Genomic DNA, 23,802 nt, shown 5'->3' on the forward strand with positions numbered 1-23,802 from the left:
CTCATCCTAACTTGCGATTCGAAGGCATGTTTTAACCTTTTTATTCTTCGCAATCCTCATTTTCTTTAATTAAGAGAAGTGTTCATCCAATTGGAAACTAGGTTGGCCTCGATGACCACAATCTTTAGAGTTGTTAGACTCGTACATGTTTTGATATTGATGATGGGTGAAGGGACATCTCCGAGCCGAACGAGAAGGACTCTAAGCCACTATCACGTGGACGAACAAGACCGAGTCACAAAACACAAGCGTTAAGTGCTTGAGCTTAGGGTTATCTTCTCTGTGTTATAGGTATCGTGAGGAAGGAGATTCATCTACGTTAACACCGACGATACAAATGATGGAGATATTGTTAGGAATAATATTGCCCACTTGAAGATAATGAATAAATGATTACTAAATTCGATAATAAGATTACTTTATTAGCATTATATGATTAGTGGGTTGAGTTCTAAACAATTAGAATCAATAACAACTATCTTCCATAGCCTCCGTATTAAACCGAGTCACGTGCTGGGCACCTGAGTTCGGGCGGTGAGCTAAAACGAGGTCGATGAGTGATATACGCCTGGAAAGCTATATCTAAAGTCATATATGTGGAACACATAGGTGAAGGCTGATCACTATGTGGGAGCATTCTACACTTGTGGTAAGTGTACGACTTGGACAGGTCTTGGTGTAGATGTGTAGTTTAAGGATCGTTACGACACACTAACCGAGGCCACTATGATGGTCATAGTGAGACTTGATCTAAATCCTGAAGTGATCATGGACACTGGGTTATGTTACTGAGCTCTTTGACTCATTCGCTAAAAGGCTATTCATGCTAATCACAGCTTATGTCTTGGGAGTTTTCTCAGAGCATAATTCGAGTGGGAAATGATTTACAGATACGGAATCCAGCCTTCCTGAAAGAAGGTTAATGTTCACTCACCTAAGGGTTGATTCCAGAACCGATAGATTGCTAGCACTTTCGAAGTAAGTAACGTTCGAAAGAATCTTTCGCTGGGGAAGCAACAATGCTTAGGGCTGATATGTATCAAGAGAAGTATAACGGAAAAATTGACTTCTCTTGACACGGGTTGAACCTGGAGGATCTTGATCACGAACTGACTATATCAGTGGACACTCGTCACGATGAGTAAATATAATTCTAATATAAATGAGAGTTCAGTCTTGGCTTACAAGGTGGAGTATTTGACCAAGATTAGACGAATCGATGGAAAAAGAGAAAGGACTATTTCGTCTTTTTCATCGGATTTGTTAAGCTTCTATTACTAGGTCCATAGTCCCCGATTCGGCTCTGATAAAGGCGGATAAGAACTTTCGTATAATAATGTTTATCATTATTAATCTCACTTGCTGTAATTGTGATTGACAGCATTAATTCTGGAAAACGGGTATTCGCAAAATTAAATAAATATTTATGGTAGAATTGTTTATTTATTGTTTGATCAAGTAAATAAACAATTATTAATTATTTGTTTATTGTTGGACCAAGTAAATAAATGATTAATTGGGTTTTAAGCAATTGAGCCTTGCACACATGGAAAAATCGAATTGGGAATTTTGGCATAGGATTTGCGCAAATCCCCTTGGCCGTGTGCCATCAAATCCGATTTTTTCAATATTGGTATTTACCAATATTTTCTCTTTAGTTGTTTAAATAAAGGAGAGAGAAAAATATAAGATATTGTCCTATATTTTCTCCTTATTTAAAGGAAAGTATTTAGGAGAATATTTAGGAGAATAATATATTCTCCTTTATTATCTCACTAAATAAATTATTCTCTATTTAAATAAGAGAATAATATCTCATAGATATTGATCTGATGGATGAGAGAAAAAGTAGGATTCACTAGATGAGATCCAATGGCATAGATTTAATCCACTAGTGTGAACACAATAAAAGGAAATAAAATATTCTGGAAGATTCCATGAATATCTCCTTTTTACTACTATAAATAGGGGTTCATGAGAAGGCAAAAATAAGCAATTATTTTAAGCAATTTTTGGTGAAAATTTCGTGCAACCTAGCCATCCCTTGGCCGTGCACTTCTGCTTCTCTTCCCCTCGGAAATTCGTTTCCATTCTTAGTAAAATAAGAGAGAGATCTCGAAACACCTAGTTTCGTGATCTAGTGAGATAAAGACTGTGCCCACTCATCTTTCTTATTCGTCTCGGAGATTACGTTTCGGAAGACTAAGGTGTCATCCTCGAGTCCTTCATCAAGACGACGCAAGGAGTACGCGATTGGATTGGAGCGTTCTGTAGCTGAACCGAAAATGAATGTAAGTACTCGTTTACTCTTATATCGGTTGCTTGACTTATATGCTCTCGTGAATTAAATTAATTAAACATAACTAGATCTTTTTAATTATAACCATAATTTAATTAGCTTATGATCAGCGTAATTAATTATTTTTCCGCATTAATATGGTTATATGGTGGAATAATCTCAAACGAGTCGCATCGGAGCGATCGTTCGTGTCCGATGCGAGCTCGATCCACCAACAAGTGGTATCAGAGCTAGATGTTATGATTAATTAATCGATTCGTTGTAGTAATTAATTTAAATATGGTTTGAATGAAATTATATGTGGATGTGAATTTCATGCAATTCAATATATGATATGTGGATTGTGATTCGTGGTTTGATCGTAGAATATTTGATTCTCGCTTAATAAGATTTTTTGTAAACCCGAAATTCAAAGGGTATAGGTTTTATGTAATTATAATTATTATTGTTGTAATCCGATGGTGCGACGTTCTTGATCACGACGATCGGCGAGAGACGGACACACAACGAAGAAGCATGACGGAAGAAGAAAGCCTCCACGACTACGCCACAAGAAAACTTGTCACAAAATTTTATGACAAGTCTCGGCCGTCCTCTTGGTGCCGAGCCGCGCCCTCGTGGCGGCGGCGGTCCGGTGCAGCCTCAAGTCTAATCTTGACCTAGTTCAAGATTAGAGGATTCGTTCGGGCCTCAGCCCGGAAACCCTAGTGGGCCCACGGGCCCACTCATTAAAAAAAAAATTTACCGAAAAAAAAAATTTAAGTTTTTAACTGTTTTATTTAATTAATTGTATGGGCTGAGCCCTAATGATTTTTTATTTAAAACATTACAAAATAAATGATTATGATATCGATTTATTTTTAATGGGACATTGGAATGGGCCCTTACTTAATTAATTTTTTCGATAAAAATTAGAAAATTTAAATAATTTGATATTGATTTATTTTTCTAAAGGACATAAGAATGGGCCCAATTGAATCCATGGGCCAATATGATTGGGCTCATCTTGATTTACTTTACAGAATCAAATAGGAAACGATCAATCCGAATCAAACCATTCTTGCATGCTCTTGCTTGTTTATTTAATTACTATGTCATGCTTGTATGCTATAACTTAGATCATGTATAGTATGTTAATGGTTGTCATGGGCTTTCATTCATTAAAATTGTCTAATTGGATTAGGATAGTTAATTAATGAATGAGTTGAACGGATCGGAGAGCTTTGTCACCAAGCCGATAAGAGGCTAAGCTGAGAGGTACTTAAGAAGACCTAGTGTCTCACCTTCTCTACTGGGAGCTTTTCCGTGATGGAATACTTTTAGGATAATCAAGACTAGATGTCACGAATTCCTAATCACTAAGCTATATTGAAACATCTGTTTTTAAGGGTAGCTTCGAAACACTCGAGTTTTTAATATGACTTAGTTAACTCGAGTGGATCACCTAGATTAAAGTTAATGCTAGGAAAATTAAAATACTGAAAGTATATTGAGTCGTAGGTCTCCAACATTGACACAACACCGTGAGGATGAAAGATCCCCTCGTGACCAGCGGTTTTCTAAACATGGTGGTCAGTTCCATTCGGAAGGGCTTTTTTTATTCCAATACCAAGGTTGTGTCTCTGACGATAGGTGGGAGGGTTGATCTCTGCGTGTACTAGTTACGCTAGTGCGTATGAGCTAGATTTCTTTCACTGAAATGTTGGGTTGACTCATGCATGAACCAACCGGTGGTTGCTCATGTGGCCAAAGATTCCTATAAAATTGGTAGTTAGTGAGCATAGTTATGAAGGTGCATGTACTATGATTGCTCACTAATCTGAGATGGTTCTCATTTTCACTAGGTGCACTCCGTTACGTCACCAGAGTGAAACGGACTGTGGCTATTAGTCGAATTACCTCGGAATATAAAAACTGAGTTCTTTTGATTAGTATTTTATCCCGTGCATGTTTGCATTATAGTTTTTATTTCCTAAATTATATTGATAGTTGTTTCTTTTCATATTGTTAATAAATGTACTTTTATGTTTTTAGTAATCATGTCGAACCCTATTATGGCCCTGTTGTCGAAAGACGTCCTGACTGGAGATAACTTCCCTAAGTGGAAGTCGAATCTCAACATTGTGCTTGTGAGTGAAAGCATTCGCTTTATCCTCACTGAAGACAGACCTCCTCTTCCTGCTCATGGTGCCTCCAAGAACTTGAGGGAGGACTATGACAAGTGGACTACTGCCAATAACAAGGCGGTGGCCTACATGCTCGCAAGCATATCTGATGCGTTGCGAACTAAGATGGAAGGGAAGGAGACCGCTGTGGAGATCCTTGACTCGTTGCAACAAATGTTTGGGATGCAAAGCGAGCAAGCCCGCATTGAGCTCACCCGTAAGTGCACTAGCACTAGGATGACTGCGGGAACTCCGGTGAGGGATCATGTCATGAAGATGACTAACTACTTCACCGAAGCTGAACTCCATGGGGCACAGATGGATGAGGTTACTCAGGTGGGAATAATCCTGAATTCCCTTTCGAGTGACTTCATACAGTTTACGTCCAACTACATCATGAACAAGTTGACGTATGGACTGTCTCAACTGTTGAATGAACTACAGACTTTCGAGTCTATCACTCGACATGGGAAGAACAAAGGGTCAGCTCTCTATGCTGACAAGAGTTCTTCGCCTAAAACCAAGAAGAAGTTGACTTCTGGTGCTGAGTCATCTAAGGCACGTCCGAATACTTCAAAAGGGAAAGGTCCCGCTAAGAAGGAAAGGAAGAACTTCAAGAGAAGTGGAAAAGGAAAAGAAAAGAAGCGAGAAAGCATTGGTAAATGTCACCACTGCAACACTGAAGGCCATTGGAAGAGGCATTGTCCTTTGTACTTGGCTGAGCTTGAGAAAAACAAGAAGAATGCTGGTATGGTACCTTAAAATTCATGATTAAAGATATCCTAAAAATGTTTTGAGGATAATTATTCATGAGCATACTTCTTTTCTTGTTGCAGAGCAGATCTGATGGAGCACACATGTGTAGACGAGCTTGCTGAGCAATGTCGGATTCAAGCCCGAATTGTAGAGAAGCTCATGCTCCGTTTGAAGATCTAATTTCCCGCTAGTTTTATTACTTTCATTTTTGGATTTATATTTGAACATGGGATGTGTCATTTAATAATTCGAGGTTTTCTGGATTGTAGCCTTTATGGCTATTCCAGAAAGGATGAATCTTTCTTTCTTTATGTTTTATTACATTATTTATGAACACATGGTTGTGTCTTTAAATATTTCCTTCTACTGAATGCCTTGATTGCTTTTATGATATTTGAATATGCATGAATGCTTATGTCTTTATGAAAAAGATATAGAATATGAAGGTCACGTTTTTCCGTTCATATGCTATATAGAAGCACAATAAATAAATATAAATATTTTCTAAGTTATTATCTCTGTTAGAATTTAATTAGCTTTTATTGCTTCATTAAATTCTTATGTTGAATATGTTTTATTGTTTAAGAACTATTTAGAGCTTTGAAAGTGTCTAAATAATTATTACCATTATTCGACAATGACTTGTGCGAATAATAAGTAATAAAGGAGACACAACTAAGAGTTAGTGTTGATGATGAATTAAATTAGTGGAAACTTTCTTAATTGGAACCTAATCACTAATATTTGTATTGATTGAGTGGGAGCATCCTTGGATGGAACCTAGTCAATGTAGATTTATTGATTGAGTGGGAGCATCCTTAATTGGAACCTAAGCCAGTCTAAAATTTCAATAATCGAGTAAGAGCATCCTTAGTTGGAACCTAGCTACTCTTATTCATTGACTTAGTGGGAGCATCCATAAATGGAACATAGCCACTAAATAACCAATATTATTGAGTGGGAGTATCCTTAATTGGATTCTAGTCACTATTGTTCAATAAAATAGTGAGAGCTTTCTTTAATGAAATCTAGCCACTTGTTGTTCAATAAATAGCAACATCCTTCATAGGATTAAACCCATCATTGAAGATGGCATCCTTAACCGGAATGTATATGCTATTATTCAATAATTAAAGTGGAAGAGTAATCAATGATTACCTTGCCACATAAATTAATGAATTGAAAGGAAGGATAATTTTGAATTATCTTGTCGTTAAAATCAATAACCTAGTGGGAGCATCCTAGAATGGATCCTTGTCACTCTCATCAACAATAAACTTTCCTTAATGGAAAGACATGATCTTGATATAACACTCTCGACCAAACTAACTTGTCTGAAAGTTATTTGCCCATATTTAATAGATCTACCTGTTGAGCTATTAGCTTAAAGGAATAGAGAGATCTATAAAAGGATTAATGAAATGGTTTAAGATTTAATAAGCTATAAGGTAAGGGATTGAGCCCTTAAGGAGAGACATTATCATCAATGATACTCTTCTTTCTGATACCACAAACCACTTCAATAGGGATCTTCAAAATTGAAGATGAACTATCCTTTGAGGATGAAGTTCCAATAACATAAAGACATGGATCGAAGTAGTTATACTACTAAACCTTTTGAAATATGAAAGGTAGATCCTAAGTACTTAACAAACTAGTCATGATTGTACATGGATGTTTGTTATAATCGATATTTTGAGAATGATCGATAAGTGAAGCTCCTAAACAAGTGTCATGAATAAAGTCATTACTATTATAGTTCTAGACCTCATTATGACACAAATAAATTGACTGAGCTAACTGTTTCTAAAATTAAATTTAGAAACGACATGCTCGTTCCATTATGTCTCAAACATACTTATTGATATAAGGTATGAGCTCAATGTTGAGGCTATCAACATTGTCTTTAAAAAGGACTAATAATTAGACCTTAGACAATGTCGTATTTCCGAGAATAACTACATGTGTTGTAAACACTGTAATTTCTGGAAATAGTGAGATACTTAGTTATTTAAATATAGTAAATCCTTAAAGACCTGTGTATATATTGAATATGAACACGACAAACAAGGATGAACTATAAATAACCAAGTAATGGAAATAGGTCAATAAAGTTCTTATTTAAACACGTTCAATAAATCACACTATAGTAAGTGTTGATGAGATCAAACCATGCAATGGTGCAACCTGTTTTGGCACCAAAGGGATGTACACCTTGATAGGGAGACTTTTTATCTTTAGATATAAAGTGTGGTGTATAATCTAAAGGTATGCGAAGTGCTAATTTGTTCTAAAGTAAATTTATTTACTATGGACAATTTGACTTGACCTTAAATGGTAAGTCAAAGATCACTTGCAAAAATGCATGAACTAGAATAATGGGACATATGTAAGATCGACATAAATGATAGAGTAGAGATAAAAGTGGGAATCCATATGATGGGAATCTCAATCCTGGGTCAAAGTCTAAACCGTCTATAATGATAGCAAATAATTAAATTGGCTGAAGGAAACTTATCTTCTCTGGTCAAATTGGGAGATTGTTAGGAATAATATTGCCCACTTGAAGATAATGAATAAATGATTACTAAATTCGATAATAAGATTACTTTATTAGCATTATATGATTAGTGGGTTGAGTTCTAAACAATTAGAATCAATAACAACTATCTTCCATAGCCTCCGTATTAAACCGAGTCACGTGCTGGGCACCTGAGTTCGGGCGGTGAGCTAAAACGAGGTCGATGAGTGATATACGCCTGGAAAGCTATATCTAAAGTCATATATGTGGAACACATAGGTGAAGGCTGATCACTATGTGGGAGCATTCTACACTTGTGGTAAGTGTACGACTTGGACAGGTCTTGGTGTAGATGTGTAGTTTAAGGATCGTTACGACACACTAACCGAGGCCACTATGATGGTCATAGTGAGACTTGATCTAAATCCTGAAGTGATCATGGACACTGGGTTATGTTACTGAGCTCTTTGACTCATTCGCTAAAAGGCTATTCATGCTAATCACAGCTTATGTCTTGGGAGTTTTCTCAGGGCATAATTCGAGTGGGAAATGATTTACAGATATGGAATCCAGCCTTCCTGAAAGAAGGTTAATGTTCTCTCACCTAAGGGTTGATTCCAGAACAGATAGATTGCTAGCACTTTCGAAGTAAGTAACGTTCGAAAGAATCTTTCGCTGGGGAAGCAACAATGCTTAGGGCTGATATGTATCAAGAGAAGTAGAACGGAAAAATTGACTTCTCTTGACACGGGTTGAACCTGGAGGATCTTGATCACGAACTGACTATATCAGTGGACACTCGTCACAATGAGTAAATATAATTCTAATATAAATGAGAGTTCAGTCTTGGCTTACAAGGTGGAGTATTTGACCAAGATTAGACGAATCGATGGAAAAAGAGAAAGGACTATTTCGTCTTTTTCATCAGATTTGTTAAGCTTCTATTACTAGGTCCATAGTCCCCGATTCGGCTCTGATAAAGGCGGATAAGAACTTTCGTATAATAATGTTTATCATTATTAATCTCACTTGCTGTAATTGTGATTGACAGCATTAATTCTGGAAAACGGGTATTCGTAAAATTAAATAAATATTTATGGTAGAATTGTTTATTTATTGTTTGATCAAGTAAATAAACAATTATTAATTATTTGTTTATTGTTGGACCAAGTAAATAAATGATTAATTGGGTTTTAAGCAATTGAGCCTTGCACACATGGAAAAATCGAATTGGGAATTTTGGCATAGGATTTGCGCAAATCCCCTTGGCCGTGTGCCATCAAATCCGATTTTTTCAATATTGGTATTTACCAATATTTTCTCTTTAGTTGTTTAAATAAAGGAGAGAGAAAAATATAAGATATTGTCCTATATTTTCTTCTTATTTAAAGGAAAGTATTTAGGAGAATATTTAGGAGAATAATATATTCTCCTTTATTATCTCACTAAATAAATTATTCTCTATTTAAATAAAAGAATAATATCTCATAGATATTGATCTGATGGATGAGAGAAAAAGTAGGATTCACTAGATGAGATCCAATGGCATAGATTTAATCCACTAGTGTGAACACAATAAAAGGAAATAAAATATTCTGGAAGATTCCATGAATATCTCCTTTTTACTACTATAAATAGGGGTTCATGAGAAGAAAAAAATAAGCAATTATTTTAAGCAATTTTTGGTGAAAATTTCGTGCAACCTAGCCATCCCTTGGCCATGCACTTCTGCTTCTCTTCCCCTCGGAAATTCGTTTCCATTCTTAGTAAAATAAGAGAGAGATCTCGAAACACCTAGTTTCGTGATCTAGTGAGATAAAGATTGTGCCCACTCATCTTTCTTATTCGTCTCGGAGATTACGTTTCGGAAGACTAAGGTGTCATCCTCGAGTCCTTCATCAAGACGACGCAAGGAGTACGCGATTGGATTGGAGCGTTCTGTAGCTGAACCGAAAATGAATGTAAGTACTCGTTTACTCTTATATCGATTGCTTGACTTATATGCTCTCGTGAATTAAATTAATTAAACATAACTAGATCTTTTTAATTATAATCATAATTTAATTAGCTTATGATCAACGTAATTAATTATTTTTCCGCATTAATATGGTTATATGGTTGAATAATCTCAAACGAGTCGCATCGGAGCGATCGTTCGTGTCCGATGCGAGCTCGATCCACCAACAGATATATGTAATTATATATATATGTTTGTGTGCGTAAAATAGGGGTTTTTTTTTATGGATTTATAAAATTTCATATAATGATATCATTCATAAAAAATTGTTGATAAAAAAAATAAAAAAAATTATTTTGATAAATTGTGGAATGACTCGCCTTTAGGTAGTAGTTTAGAATATTCCTAGATAATAAGCTAGTTAAGGAATTATATCTATATAATAAGCTAGTTAGGAAATTATGTGATAATATCCCAAAGTTAGTTGCGTGGAAAATGGTTGTAATGAAGGGAATCAGTCAATCAGTGAAGAAAATAGTTTCTCTTTTTATGTTTTCGTTGGAGTCCACTCTCACTCGAAAAGAGATTATCCGATACGTCTGAAGCAGGATCGTATTAATTGATGTTTTCATTTTACCCTCATCGTCATCATGGAACTCACAATCGCAGATTTACTAGCTGAGCTGAACGCGCTGTCGTTGAAGCTCGATTCGCAGTTAGAATCCTTCCACAACGCACTGCTGCAACATGGAGTGGCCATGGAAGCCAAACTCACGAGATCCGCTACAACTTATTATTATTATTATTATTTATTTATTTTATTAATTATATTTTCATTTTTTTTATAATATTACAATTTTGTCATCTATTTAAAATCACACGACAAACACGTGACTTATTTAACATCTAATTTGATGAAAATTTTGACAAAAAGACAAACAAAATTACAGTATAATTTAGAGGAAATTGCGGCAAAAGTCCCTTAAGTTTTAGGAACCAGCTAACATAATTTCAATTCTTTATTTTGAACGGTAAAAATATCTAATATTGAAAATTTCACATTCCGTTAGTCCCTACTGCTATATTACGTTAAATTCTTAACAAAATCAATATTTAAACAATTTTTTTTAAATAAATAAAAAATAAATCATTAAACACTTAAAACAATGAAAATAAAAACTAAACGTGTATACACAAAAACTAAACAATGAAATAACGACTGGGCTGCATCCCTCTTTGTGGCAAACCTACAGATTAGCCAAAATCTGATCTTGGCTAAATATTTTCCCTGGAAACCAACCAAATCCTCGATATTTTTTTTCTCCCAGACAGAGAAGAGCATGTACAGAAGAAAGAATCATAATAGTATTATATTCACAAGAACAGTGGTTCAGATATGAAACAAAGACACAAGCTTTTTCCATATCTGTCCCAATCTAACAAAAGATTCTTTTTTCACACATAAAAAAAATAAGAAGCTAAATCAAAACCTCACATGTAGTTTTCTCGGCCAAATGCAGAGTCGTGTGTTCTCATCCGAAATTTCCAGGCAACAAAACAGAAATAGTGCGCGCATAGAAAATCGGAGAAGTACCTCTCGACGATGGCTGAGAAGACAAGGAAGAAGAGCTGTTCGGAGGAGTGGATTGCTGGTTCAAATACTCGCCCTGACGGCACTTCACGGCGAGCCTGTTCCTTGAGAAATTCGGCGTCAGAGAGAAGCGAGAGACATTGACGAAGCCGAACTCGGTGGACTTGTTGAAGAAATGTACAGGGTATAGGTTAGGGTTTTGAGCTGTGAGCGAAGAGGAAGAAGATAACGACTGTGTCATTATTCATTTTTTAACAGGGATGGATGACTTCAACCTAATTTCGTGTATATACGTTTAGTTTTTATTTTCATTGTTTTAAGTGTTTAATGATTTATTTTACAAAAAAAAATGTTTAAATGTGGATTCCGTTAAGAATTTAACGTAATATTGCAGTAGAGATCAACGGAATGTGAAATTTTCATGATTAGAAATTTTTATCGTTCAAAATAAAGAATATGAATTATGTTAGCTGTTTCTTAAAACTTAATAGACTTTTGTCGCCATTTTCTCTATAATTTAAAGGGAAAGCGACATAAAATATCTAAAGGCGTTATAGTTCAAAGAGCAAAAATGTAATTAATCCTAGAAGGCCACAAAAAATGAATTCGTCTTTCTTCCCATGCCACGCGTAACAATTCCCATCCAGCTCCCACTGTCTGCTTTCCATTCCCTCGTACCACCAACCAATCCGGGAACGCGTGGCATGCGTGAGTCAACTCAACCTATATATAGTATTTCTCTCTTATTTCTTATAATTAATTTTTAACATTATCATTATACGAATAAATATTTTTAATGTTCGCTCGTGTTTGCTAATAATAAAGGAATTAAACAGCTTTAGTTCGTCACGCCCATACAAAAGTTGACGTTTTTACCCAAAAGCTCTCCCGAGTAAAAAAAAAAAAAAAAAAAAAAATCAAACCAAACCAAACAAATGAAAACGTAATGAAATAAATATTAAAAATGTGAGCAAGAAAAAAAAAAATTTATATTAAAGTAACACTACTCTCGCTCGTCGCTTTCTTCTCCTTCTCTCTCTATTGATTTCCATTCACACCAAACCCTAACCCTAACTTTCCTGATTTCTCCGTTTCCTCTCCGATTCCCTTCACCGGCGGATATGGATTCCCAGCAGAGTAACCTCTTCGACGCGGCGTCGCAGCCGGACACGGCCAACGACGCTTACACGTTCCTCGAGTTCAACACTCAAGGAGAAGAGGACTTCGACTACCCAGAGTTTCGGGACCCGATTCGCTCCCCAGTGACGTGGCCGACGCCCTCCGATTCGCTCTCCGAGCCGTCGGACCGCGGCGGCGATCATCAGACCGCCGAAGCGTCGCCGGTCTCGGCCTCCGGTAGCGCTGCCGCGAAGGGCCGAGCCGGAGCCGGCGCTGGAGCCTCCGGCAGCGGCGGACAGGTCTCGGCCGTGGTGGACGCCTTAGCGGCGGGGATGAGCGGGCTGAATTTCGAGGAAACTGGCGACGACGACGGATACGATTACTCGAAAGGAGATTTCACGGAGCATGCGTGCCGGTACTGTGGCGTCTCGAACCCGGCGTGCGTTGTGCGCTGTAATGTGCCATCTTGCCGGAAGTGGTTCTGCAATTCGCGTGGAAACACGTCCGGTTCGCACATTGTGAATCATCTGGTGAGTGTTCATTTGGGCGGAGGTTTTGAGCTGTGAATGAATTTCTTATTTAGAGTGCAAAATTAGGAATACTTTTTTTTTTCTTTCTATGGAATAAGGGTTGGTATAAGTTTTATATTGCTGTATAACTTGTATTTATATTCGACTATGTAAATTAGAATTCATTCACATGGTTTAGATGGGAATAGGTATAAGCACACAAAATAAGGATATATTTGAATTTAGCCGTGAAGGATTTAGAAATAGCTTGGTTGGATCTTTGGCCGACCCAATCCGGTGTTGGCTTAGTGCAATTTAGCTTTGTAATCTCTTTCTTCTAGACATTTATTCCCAAAATTTGATATTTAATTGAAGTTTTAGTTTCTTCTAAAAAATATCAGCATAGAGAATTTTGGTTAGAAACCATGTTTGAAGGACAGATAAGGGAAGTAATATAATTTCGTGAAGCGTTGGTATAATTGTACCTAATAAAGGAAAGTTATGTAAGGAGAAACTATTGCATTTCAGCTGAGGAGGAAGTTATGCCGTTGGGATAGCACTAACATGGATCATGTTAAATCGCTAATCCTTATGTTTTGCGTTTTCCCTCCTCGTATCCATTCAGTGCTCATAGTTCTCTCTAGTTTTGGAGATCAAAGGATGGATATGATTTCTTACTCAACCCAATTGAGAAGTAGCTGCTGATCAGCAGTGGGATAATCACAAGAAAATAATATGCGTCCGTGTATAAATCTTTATTTTGTGGAAATCGGCATGTGCTACGCCACGGTTTTCTCACATGAGTCAACTAGTACACCTACAGCATATTTATTGTGTAGTGTCGGCACATCATTTTTTTTTATTGGATAATGAGTTTTTTGGTTCATACTGTAGGTTCGCGCAAAGCACAAGGAAGTCTGTCTTCATAAAGACAGCCCTTTAGGAGAAACTATTCTTGAATGCTACAATTGTGGATGCCGCAATGTTTTCCTTCTTGGGTTTATATCAGCAAAGACAGAGAGTGTTGTCGTTCTTCTTTGTAGAGAACCTTGCTTAAGTGTCAATGCTTTGAAGGATATGAATTGGGACCTTAGCCAGTGGTGTCCGTTGATTGATGATAGATGTTTCTTGCAGTGGCTTGTAAAGGTAAGATGGTATTTTTTTTTGTAAACAACATCTTGAGACCTGTGTGGAAAAATTAAGTCGGAGAACAAAATTAAATCGAGTAATTAAGACTGGAAAGTTCATTTGATAATTTTTCAACATCTCTCAGTTTGTGTGGTGTTTCCTGTTTCTTTACCGCCAATGCTACGATACTTTTCAGGTGCCTTCTGAACAGGAGCAGTTAAGAGCGCGCCAAATCAGTGCCCAACAAATAAACAAGGTGGAAGAACTTTGGAAAACAAACCCTGATGCCTCGCTTGAAGATCTGGAGAAGCCTGGGGTAGACGATGAACCTCAGCCTGTGGTCTTGAAATATGAAGATGCTTATCAGGTACAGATGTTCTGTCAAAATAATTATGCGTTTTATAGATGTATTTTGAAATTAAAATTCTTCTTAGTTACATGTCACTGAGAAAATTTTGCTGGACAATTCTTTTCTGTTTGCAGTATCAAAATGTTTTTGCCCCACTTATTAAGCTTGAAGCCGACTATGACAAAGTAAGCATCAAGACCTGTTTTCTTTGTATTTATAACATTTCATGTATTCTGTGAATAATATTTTATCCTATGCTCTCAATGGCAGATGATGAAAGAATCACAAAGTAAGGACAATGTTACAATTCGTTGGGATGTTGGTCTTAACAAAAAGCGAGTTGCTTATTTTGTTTTTCCAAAGGTACTTTACCCTTAAGAGTCATATAATATTGTATTACCATGAAATATCTAGTCTCCCATGTTTTTTTTGTTCTTTTCCCTTGTTATTGTGTTTAAGATTATGTGTATTACATGTGTCATTCTAGGAGGACAATGAGTTGCGCCTCGTACCTGGAGATGAGTTGCGACTGCGTTATTCTGGAGATGCAATCCATCCTGCGTGGCAATCAGTGGGACATGTGGTATGACTTCTCATATAATGCAAGGATATATAATCTTTAATTCAAATACACGTCTAACCTTTTTATAGTCTGCATGAAAATTGGTTGTGCTTATGACATATTGCTTTATACGCAGATTAAGTTAACCGCACAGGAAGAGGTTGCACTTGAACTTCGTGCGAGTCAGGTACATCAGTTGTTTGGTTTGGGTATTTTGGAGCTATGTTTCTTAGGCTTATGTTACTAATGCTGACTTTTTTTATTATTATTTTATATTTTTTATTTTATATTGGCACAGGGAGTTCCGGTTGATGTGAACCATGGATACAGTGTTGATTTCGTTTGGAAGAGTACAAGCTTTGATCGGATGCAGGGAGCAATGAAAACTTTTGCAGTAGATGAGACCAGTGTCAGTGGGTGGGTTATTCATTTCCAGCGATTTTTTATTTTATTAAATTGGATTCCAGCCATATTTCTTAAAATATGTTAAATTCCCTTGAACTTTTGGCAGTTATATCTACCATCACCTGTTGGGCCATGAAGTAGAGGTTCAGATGGTGCGGAATACACTTCCTCGCCGTTTTGGTGCACCTGGTCTTCCTGAGCTAAATGCATCTCAAGTATGCTTCCTAGTGACTAACTTGTGTTAAAACTTTTACCAAATTTCCAGTGTAGCATGCAAGTCATTTTGTTATTTATTTCTCTTCCCTTTTTATTTTATTTTATTTATTGCTATCTTTTTTTTTGGACTCCTGAGCAATTGGTTCTGTTTTGAGTAATTATAATTTATGATATATTAATGTGATGCTTTAATATGGTCATATCCCTGTAAAAAATGCATAAGAGATGTGGCATTACATGTCAATTGATAGCCTACTATAAAACAAACTGTACCCTTGCTTTGCATGTTCCACAAAATTCACTTTTTCTGGCTCGAAAAGCAGTATATGAGATTACTGGTTGGCTACATATGTTTGTATGCCGTATGCATTTGTAAATACTAAATATTTCGATAGTCAGCTTTGATCAACTACTCGTTTGGCCTGTATGTTTACTTTCTCTTAGTCTTGCAGTTGTATTATGAAGAATATTCCTAGGGTGCACAGATTTATGAACTTTGTATTTCAGGTCTTCGCTGTTAAGAGCGTTCTGCAGAAGCCTATCAGTCTGATTCAGGGTCCCCCAGGTACAGGAAAAACTGTTACTTCAGCAGCAATCGTGTATCACATGGCCAAACAAGGACAGGGACAGGTACAAGTCACTATGTGATTGGTGTATTTCTCTGTTGTAGAGGGATTTCTGACGTGTTGATTTTTTTAACAGGTTTTGGTTTGTGCACCCAGTAATGTTGCTGTAGATCAACTTGCTGAAAAGATTAGTGCTACGGGGTTAAAGGTACACTGGATTTACAGTCCTTATATTGCACATTAAATTATATTAAGATTTGCTATCTCTGTTTTATCTGCTGGGTGATTTGAGTTTTGACCACTTGTCAGCAAATGCTAGAAAAGCACAACTGTTATCCCTGTTGTATATTGTGGTCTCTGTTGTGTTACCATGTACTTTGAATCTTACACATTTTGTTTAATAAATTAGGTGGTAAGAATTTGTGCAAAGTCAAGAGAAGCTGTAAGCTCTCCTGTTGAGCACTTGACCCTTCACTATCAGGTTTGTCGTTACACTGGATTACATGTTAGCATTATTAGGTATTCTCTTGCTTCCACTGCAGTGCAATAACAATGGTTGTAATTTCAGGTTCGCCATCTAGACACATCTGAAAAGAGCGAACTTCACAAGTTACAACAGTTAAAAGATGAACAAGGTCTCTCTCTCTCTCTCTCTCTCTCTCTCTCTCTCTGTCACGCACACACACAGCTGTGTTAGTGATTCATTGGGAAGTTGGAGAAATTGAGGTTGACACGTGTTTATTTGTGTCTTTGCAGGTGAATTGTCCAGCAGTGATGAGAAAAAATACAAAGCACTTAAGAGGGCAACAGAAAGAGAAATTTCTCAGAGTGCCGATGTCATATGTTGCACATGTGTTGGAGCTGGAGATCCACGATTAGCAAATTTTAGGTTTCGCCAGGTTTGTTATTGCTCCTGTCAATAGCTTTGTGGAATGTGACTAGAAGATCCTAACTAACCTCCACCATTCCAATCCAGGTTCTTATTGATGAATCTACCCAAGCAACAGAACCTGAATGCCTGATTCCTCTGGTTCTTGGTGTAAAGCAGGTATTATTTTAGATTAATTGCAATCTATTGCACATTAAAGCGCTTGGTTTGGAGAGCACTCTAACGCATGTGCAATTTAGGTGGTACTTGTTGGTGATCATTGCCAGCTTGGTCCAGTCATCATGTGCAAGAAAGCAGCTCGTGCGGGGTTAGCGCAATCACTCTTTGAACGGCTTGTTCTTCTCGGTGTGAAGCCAATTAGATTGCAGGTAATACTTCCTTCCCCCTTTTGTCCATGTGCATTGCACGGCTTACAGTTTTTTTTTTTGGGTATGATAGATTGAACTTGTCTTTTCTTCTCCTCTTCTAAATTTGGGATCCAATGGGGGAAATTGTTGTGGTTGCAAGTTACTGTGATTCTGATTTTCTCTTATATGTCCTAACTTGTACAAATTTTCAAAAAGACAGTTTAAGCTTCTTTCGATGTTGAGAGTTGTCATGGCATGTACGAATCTTGAACTTCCATTTTTAGCATTGCATGTAGACCTTTGCTGTTGATAGTTTGCATTTGCGGTTGAAGTTGTAAATGTTTGGCCGCAAACAATCATGGTGGTCAGATTTAAGGTCTATATTTCTGGGCGGTATTCAATTGTTACTTCGAAAATTGTTTGTGTTCTAAATGAAAGTATTAATTTTATGGAACCATGGATCATTTACTTAGGATTTTTGTAAATTTGATATCAATTTGTTTCTCTCAAATTTAGCTGTGCTAAATTATCATCTTGTTTAATAGTAATATCAAGATGACATGATCTATTTGGTGCTTGTCTATATTAGGTTCAATACCGCATGCACCCTTCCCTGTCAGAATTTCCGTCTAACAGCTTCTATGAAGGGACATTGCAAAACGGTGTGACTATCAATGAGAGGCAATCGACTGGCATTGATTTTCCTTGGCCTGTTCCTAACCGTCCCATGTTCTTTTACGTGCAGGTAGACAATGCCCATTAATTTACTGAATGTCTGTTTATTTGTTTTCCTTATAGTTTTAGTGCGTATTTTTTTTTCCCTGGAACCACTTTGTATAAGCATAGCTGTTTTACAGATGGGACAAGAAGAGATAAGTGCCAGTGGAACATCATATTTGAACAGAACTGAGGCTGCCAATGTTGAAAAGATTGTAACCACATTCCTAAGGAGTGGTGTAGTCCCCAGTCAGGTAATGAACTATTTTTCCTTCTTATTGACTTTATATGTATATAACCATATATTTTCTATACAACATCTTCAGATAGGAGTCATAACCCCTTATGAGGGTCAGAGAGCATATATTGTAAATTATATGGCAAGAAATGGTGCTCTTCGACAACAACTTTACAAGGAAATTGAGGTATATGATTAATGGCATCTGATTTTTGGTTTCCATATTATCATAGTCGAAGAATTTATTTGGTGTTTGCATACTGGATGAAAAAAAAAATTAAATAGCCTGGTAAATTGTGTTTAATTTAATGTTGGATGTGATAATCTCTGTAGATTATATATTTGTTTTTTTACATGATTTATTCTGCCTGCAGGTTGCAAGTGTTGATTCCTTCCAGGGAAGGGAAAAAGATTACATCATCTTGTCTTGTGTGCGAAGTAACGAGCATCAGGTTGGTTACTAATTTTCTCAGTTTTGGTTTATGCTTGATAGTAATCCTAATTCTCTAGTAAAGTTTTGTCCTATACATGGACACAGAGTTTTGACTGAAACTTGAAACTTTATTGCTCATGATTCTGGGGTGATTGGTTTTGCTTCTAGATACTGCAATAACTTTATTTTATTCTGTGATTGTGGACGTTCTTACACCTTGGACTTATGTCTTAATGCAGAGCTCGTTTACCCAGAAATAAAATAAATAAATAAAAATGTTAAATGAAACTTTTGAGCTTTCTGGCTTTCTAAGAAATACGATGAGATCATGTTGTTGATTGGTGGACTTGTCTCCCTCAGGGCATTGGATTCCTAAATGATCCCAGAAGGCTGAATGTTGCTTTGACACGTGCTCGGTATGGGATTGTGATTCTTGGAAACCCAAAAGTCTTAAGTAAACAGCCATTATGGAATGGTTTGCTGACTCACTACAAGGTAATATTCTTCCCCGTTATTGCATAGAACCCCAAGGGATTGATTTAGTGGTAAGGGAGATTCTTGGGAGCCTATCAGTCCCCTGTTTAATTCCCCCTGGACATAACAATTGGGGCCACTGGGGTAGTCTCTCCCAATCGATAATGCCAGGACCTCATGGATTTTAGTCGGGATTAACCCGGACACAGCGATTATAACACAAATTTCTTTTCTGAGTTCAAGGGCTGTAAAATTAAAACAATGTTGAAATATATACTAGATTTAGTGCCAAATAATGTTGAGATTACAATATTTTGTTAAACAGTCGTATTGTTTTTTTTTTGTTTTTTGTTTTTTTATTATTTTTTATTGCATGCCACTTGAATCATATTAAATATTAAGTGTTTTTTTAAGGTTTAAATCTTATCAATGAATTGTTAAGTGAGATAATATATGAAGTGTTATCCGAATCTTACTATCAGGAACACGAGTGCTTGGTTGAAGGGCCTCTAAATAACTTGAAACAGAGCATGGTCCAGTTCCAAAAGCCTAAAAAGGTAAGGGATTTGGTCCCATCATATATATATATAAATATATATATTTCCCCTATCTTTTTATTCAAATTATGAACAATGTTTCTAGAGGGGATGTTCTTGGCTTGTATAATCCATCTGCTGTGTGCAATTTTAGAATCATAGTGTGTTTATCTCTTCATTGACAGATATATAATGACCGACGTCTATTCTTTGGAGGCGGTCCTGGAATAGTGCCCAGTGAGAGTTACTCATCTGGCTCCCCATCTAGTCAAAGCTCCGATCGAAGAAGTGGTCGTGGGAGGGGTATGTTGCTGATGATCCTTTCACATCTTTTGAATTTTTTTGTTCCCGAGAAAATCGCACGCTTTCCATTGAACCATTGCATTCTGATATATTGATTCACGTAAACGCAGGTTCTTACATGCCGCCACCTGGCCCGCCCAACGGGGCCCACAAACCCGGCTTGCATCCCGCTGCTTACCCAATGCCAAGGGTCCCACTGCATCCTTTCCCCGCTGGTCCGGCTTCTCAGCCGTATGCCATTCCGACCCGTGGAGCCGTACACGGACCCGTCGGAGCAGTGCCGCCTCATGTTCCCCAGCAAGGTAACCGAGGCTTCGGCGCCGGACGAGGCACAGCTGGCGCCCCTATCGGGAGTCATCTTCCCCACCAGCAAGGGACGCAGCAGCCCGTTGGAAATATTGGATCGTCTTTCAACTTCTCTCTCGACAATCCCAATAGTCAGCCTACTGTTGGGGGTCCATTGTCTCAGCCTGGGTTTGTCAGCAATGTTAGTGCTGCTGATTTGTTTGTATAAATTCGTCTCTGTTATTATTTTTACACTTTTTTTTTTCTGTTTGTGCTTACGGGTTTGCTATTTTTTACGTGACAGATGCCTGGTCAAGGTCCTACCCAAACCTTTCGGGATGGATTTTCCATGGCCGGCATGTCTCAGGTATTTTTAATGTCGCTTTTGAATGTAATGTTATTCCATTTATATAATGTTTATATTGCTGATCCATTTCTTTAACTTGAATAAATACAGGACTTTTTGGGTGAGGACTTCAAAAGCCAGGGCTCACACGTTCCTTATAATGTAGCTGACTTCAACACCCAGGTACTAAATTCGATGTCTTTTGCTCTTTTTGACCACCATAAGGCTATAATTACTCTCATCTCGGTGACCAATTATAGTAAAATACTATTAAATTGGTAAAACTATTAATTAGCCCCCAGTTAGCTGTCTAACTAGATGTGGCAACTTTTAGAAGCTCTGTTTTCGGTAATGTTTTCACTCTTTGCTTCTCTAGGCTTCCCAAACTGGGTATGGCGTTGATTACGTTACACAGGGAGCTCAAGGTGGGTTTCCTGGAAACTTCATGAACCAGAGTACTCAGCCTGGCTATTCTCGCTTTGGCTCCGGCAATGACTTCATGTCTCAGGTTTTTCTCAACTCCACGTTCTGCTTTCTAATAAATTTGGAATACATTGACCAAAAATAAATAACACATGAAATTTGGTTTCTATCTAATAGTGTCAAATATTGAGAAAATATGAGTTGTTGGACCAAAATATAGCTGAAGACCAAACTAAATGCTAAAACTTTGAGTTATGGTCCTTAGGCGCAGCAAAATTTAAGTCATTAAGAGTATTATATGGTCTTAACGATATTTTAAATTTCTGATACTTCTGGTAGAAACCAAAATTTTCAACTCTTTTTTCACTAATCGTGGTTCTGAAGATTTCATTGGTTATGCTGTTCCTTTCCTAATGTTTCCCATTGTTCCAGGATTACATGGCTCATGGAGCACAAGGTTTGTTCACACAGGTCGGCATGAACGACCCAACACAGGATGATGCTTCGCAGAGTTCCTATGGTGTGGCCAATGCCAATCAGCTTCAATCTCAGGTTTAATACTTGTCATAATAGAATTTCTTCAGTATCTGAAACCCTAATAATTCATCATTTCCGGTGAAGATAATCTGACCAGTTCCCAACACAATATTTGCAGGGCTTTATGGGTTCACTGTATTCGCAGCCGTTTACACATTACAATACACAGCCACTGAACCTGCAAGCCCCGCAGCACCAACCACAGCAGAGCCAGAGCTCTCAAAATCAGAAAATCCACTACAATGGTTAGAACGTTGGTATGGGAAGAGGATATGATGTGATGGACTCGTCATCATATATACAGCAGCCCCGGATTGTGCTTTCTCGTGTGCTTAATTATGCCCCTCCTAAAAGCGAGTACAGAAATGAATTCGCAGCTCAAGGTTAGTTTATATATCTGATCTCAGATCCCCAGCTAGTCGGTATATATATACGCCGTTTGGGTGGTTTTGGGAATAGATTTTTGTACAACCACGGTTGCGACAATGGTAACAGAAAGAAAAAGGGGGCTATTTAACTCGAAACATGAGAACGGCACATCCGGGGCTGAGAAGAAACAAAAATAACTTGGTAGTGTTGCGTGCGAGTTTACAAGTTTGAGGAAAGAATAAAAAAAAGTGGCAGAATATCTCGGAGAATGAGAGAATTGCATGACATGGGTTTTAGCGAAAAAGGGGTTTGCGACATTGGAAATTAGGTGGTGGCAGCGGCGAGGAAATAAGATATTTTTAATTTGACAGACTTACGAATATATATTGATATAGAAAGAAAGAAGAAAACGGAAAAATGAAGCCTTGTACAGCGGCAATGCATGAGAAAAGTCGCGTAGAATTATTCTCCCCATTTAGCTTTTACTGAATGTAATTTTACTCTGTTGTTACTCTTTTAGTAGTTGATTGGTTGACTGCTGATACCTTTTGGAGAAGGTTTATTCGGTGGAAAATAGGCCTATAGCTACGGATATATCTCGCGTTTGGTATATATGAAAGTGATTGGTGTTTTAGTGATCATTGATATGGTATTTTTTTTCTTCTGTGTTGGTAAAAGTAAAACAACCTTCCATTGCTCTGATTCTCTTTTAAAGGCACAGCAAAATACCTAAATCTGCTGAAAAATTGTACATTTTTTTTTTTGCATGAAATTTTGGGTCTTCCTTCCAAATCTAAACACATCAGTAGCTACAGAATCCTGCAGATTTTCTGATCCTGAAAACAATCTCTTAGCAAGGTGGCTCAAACAATATGAACCCCCTAATTAACCTAATTAATGGAAGAAGAAAAAAACGACAGCACGGATGATTTTTTCCAAAGTGGCCAAGAATTGTTGATTAATATTTGAATTCCTAGCAGGGAGAGCATACAAAATTCTTACAATAACCTTTAAACTGAACTTTTTTCCAACCTTGAGACTCTGCTGCAAGAAATTCTGCCTCTTCTGCAGAGTCGGCAGCCAAAACCTAAGATCGCTGCTCCTTCATGATTCCGAGCTATAAATTCCAGCCACGCGATTCCAACTTTAAATGCAGCATCGAAATTAAGCTTGATGACAATAAGTAATTCTGACCCACAGCCTCTATCGCCGACGTCCGAGAGTACTGGAATATCCACTTCTTACAATCCATCCACACTTGTTCAAAGATACGGAAAGAATTGCGATCAGCGGTGGAAGTGAATTAGCCTGCCATATCAATGAGGATAGACTGAACAAGATTAGTGTTTAGTCGCCCCCTTCAAATACTTTTTGATCGTGTGTTTACAAAAGAAAAAATGGTGCATGAAAAGGTTTATATGTTTTCGTCGACCTTAGTAAATTGTGATTTTCAGAATATTTTGCTAGCAATTTCAGTGCAAGTAGTCCTTTTAAGTAGGGGTGTGTATGGTTCCGTCCGGTCTAAAACCGGTCAAAAAATTAATTGAACCGGTCTAAACGATTTAAAAAATATTAACCAGACCGGATCAAATAAGAAAAAAACCCGGACCGGATCAAACCGGTTAAAACGGTCCAGTCCGGTCCGGTTTAGACCGTTTTGGACCGTTTTAAACTGTTTTAAACCGGACCATTTTATTTTAACCCATTTTGTATTTATATTTTTCTTATAAAGTACTCGATCCGGTTCACTTTTAGACCGTTT

General features: G+C 37.3%; 1 protein-coding gene across 1 annotated transcript; it reads left to right on the plus strand.

The window, feature by feature from the left end:
* The first annotated feature begins 12,262 nt into the window (after positions 1–12,262).
* On the plus strand, positions 12,263–22,681 carry LBA1 (RNA helicase). The gene is made up of 29 exons (XM_089606710.1): positions 12,263–12,938; positions 13,812–14,063; positions 14,242–14,412; positions 14,529–14,579; positions 14,665–14,757; positions 14,882–14,977; positions 15,093–15,143; positions 15,255–15,373; positions 15,468–15,576; positions 16,085–16,207; positions 16,280–16,351; positions 16,553–16,624; positions 16,712–16,778; positions 16,900–17,042; positions 17,120–17,191; positions 17,272–17,400; positions 17,969–18,124; positions 18,237–18,350; positions 18,423–18,521; positions 18,709–18,786; positions 19,128–19,262; positions 19,724–19,798; positions 19,963–20,080; positions 20,191–20,567; positions 20,670–20,732; positions 20,823–20,894; positions 21,088–21,219; positions 21,567–21,686; positions 21,790–22,681. The coding sequence occupies exons 1-29, from the start codon at positions 12,411–12,413 to the stop codon at positions 21,919–21,921; spliced, it is 3,819 nt and encodes a 1,272-aa protein (XP_089462836.1). The 5' UTR covers positions 12,263–12,410; the 3' UTR covers positions 21,922–22,681.
* The last annotated feature ends 1,121 nt before the right edge of the window (positions 22,682–23,802 follow it).

This window comes from Urtica dioica, chromosome 2 (genome assembly GCF_054948205.1).
Source record: "Urtica dioica subsp. dioica isolate 48M chromosome 2, U.dioica_male_clone48M_v1_H2, whole genome shotgun sequence".
Classification (NCBI taxonomy): Eukaryota; Viridiplantae; Streptophyta; class Magnoliopsida; order Rosales; family Urticaceae; genus Urtica; species Urtica dioica.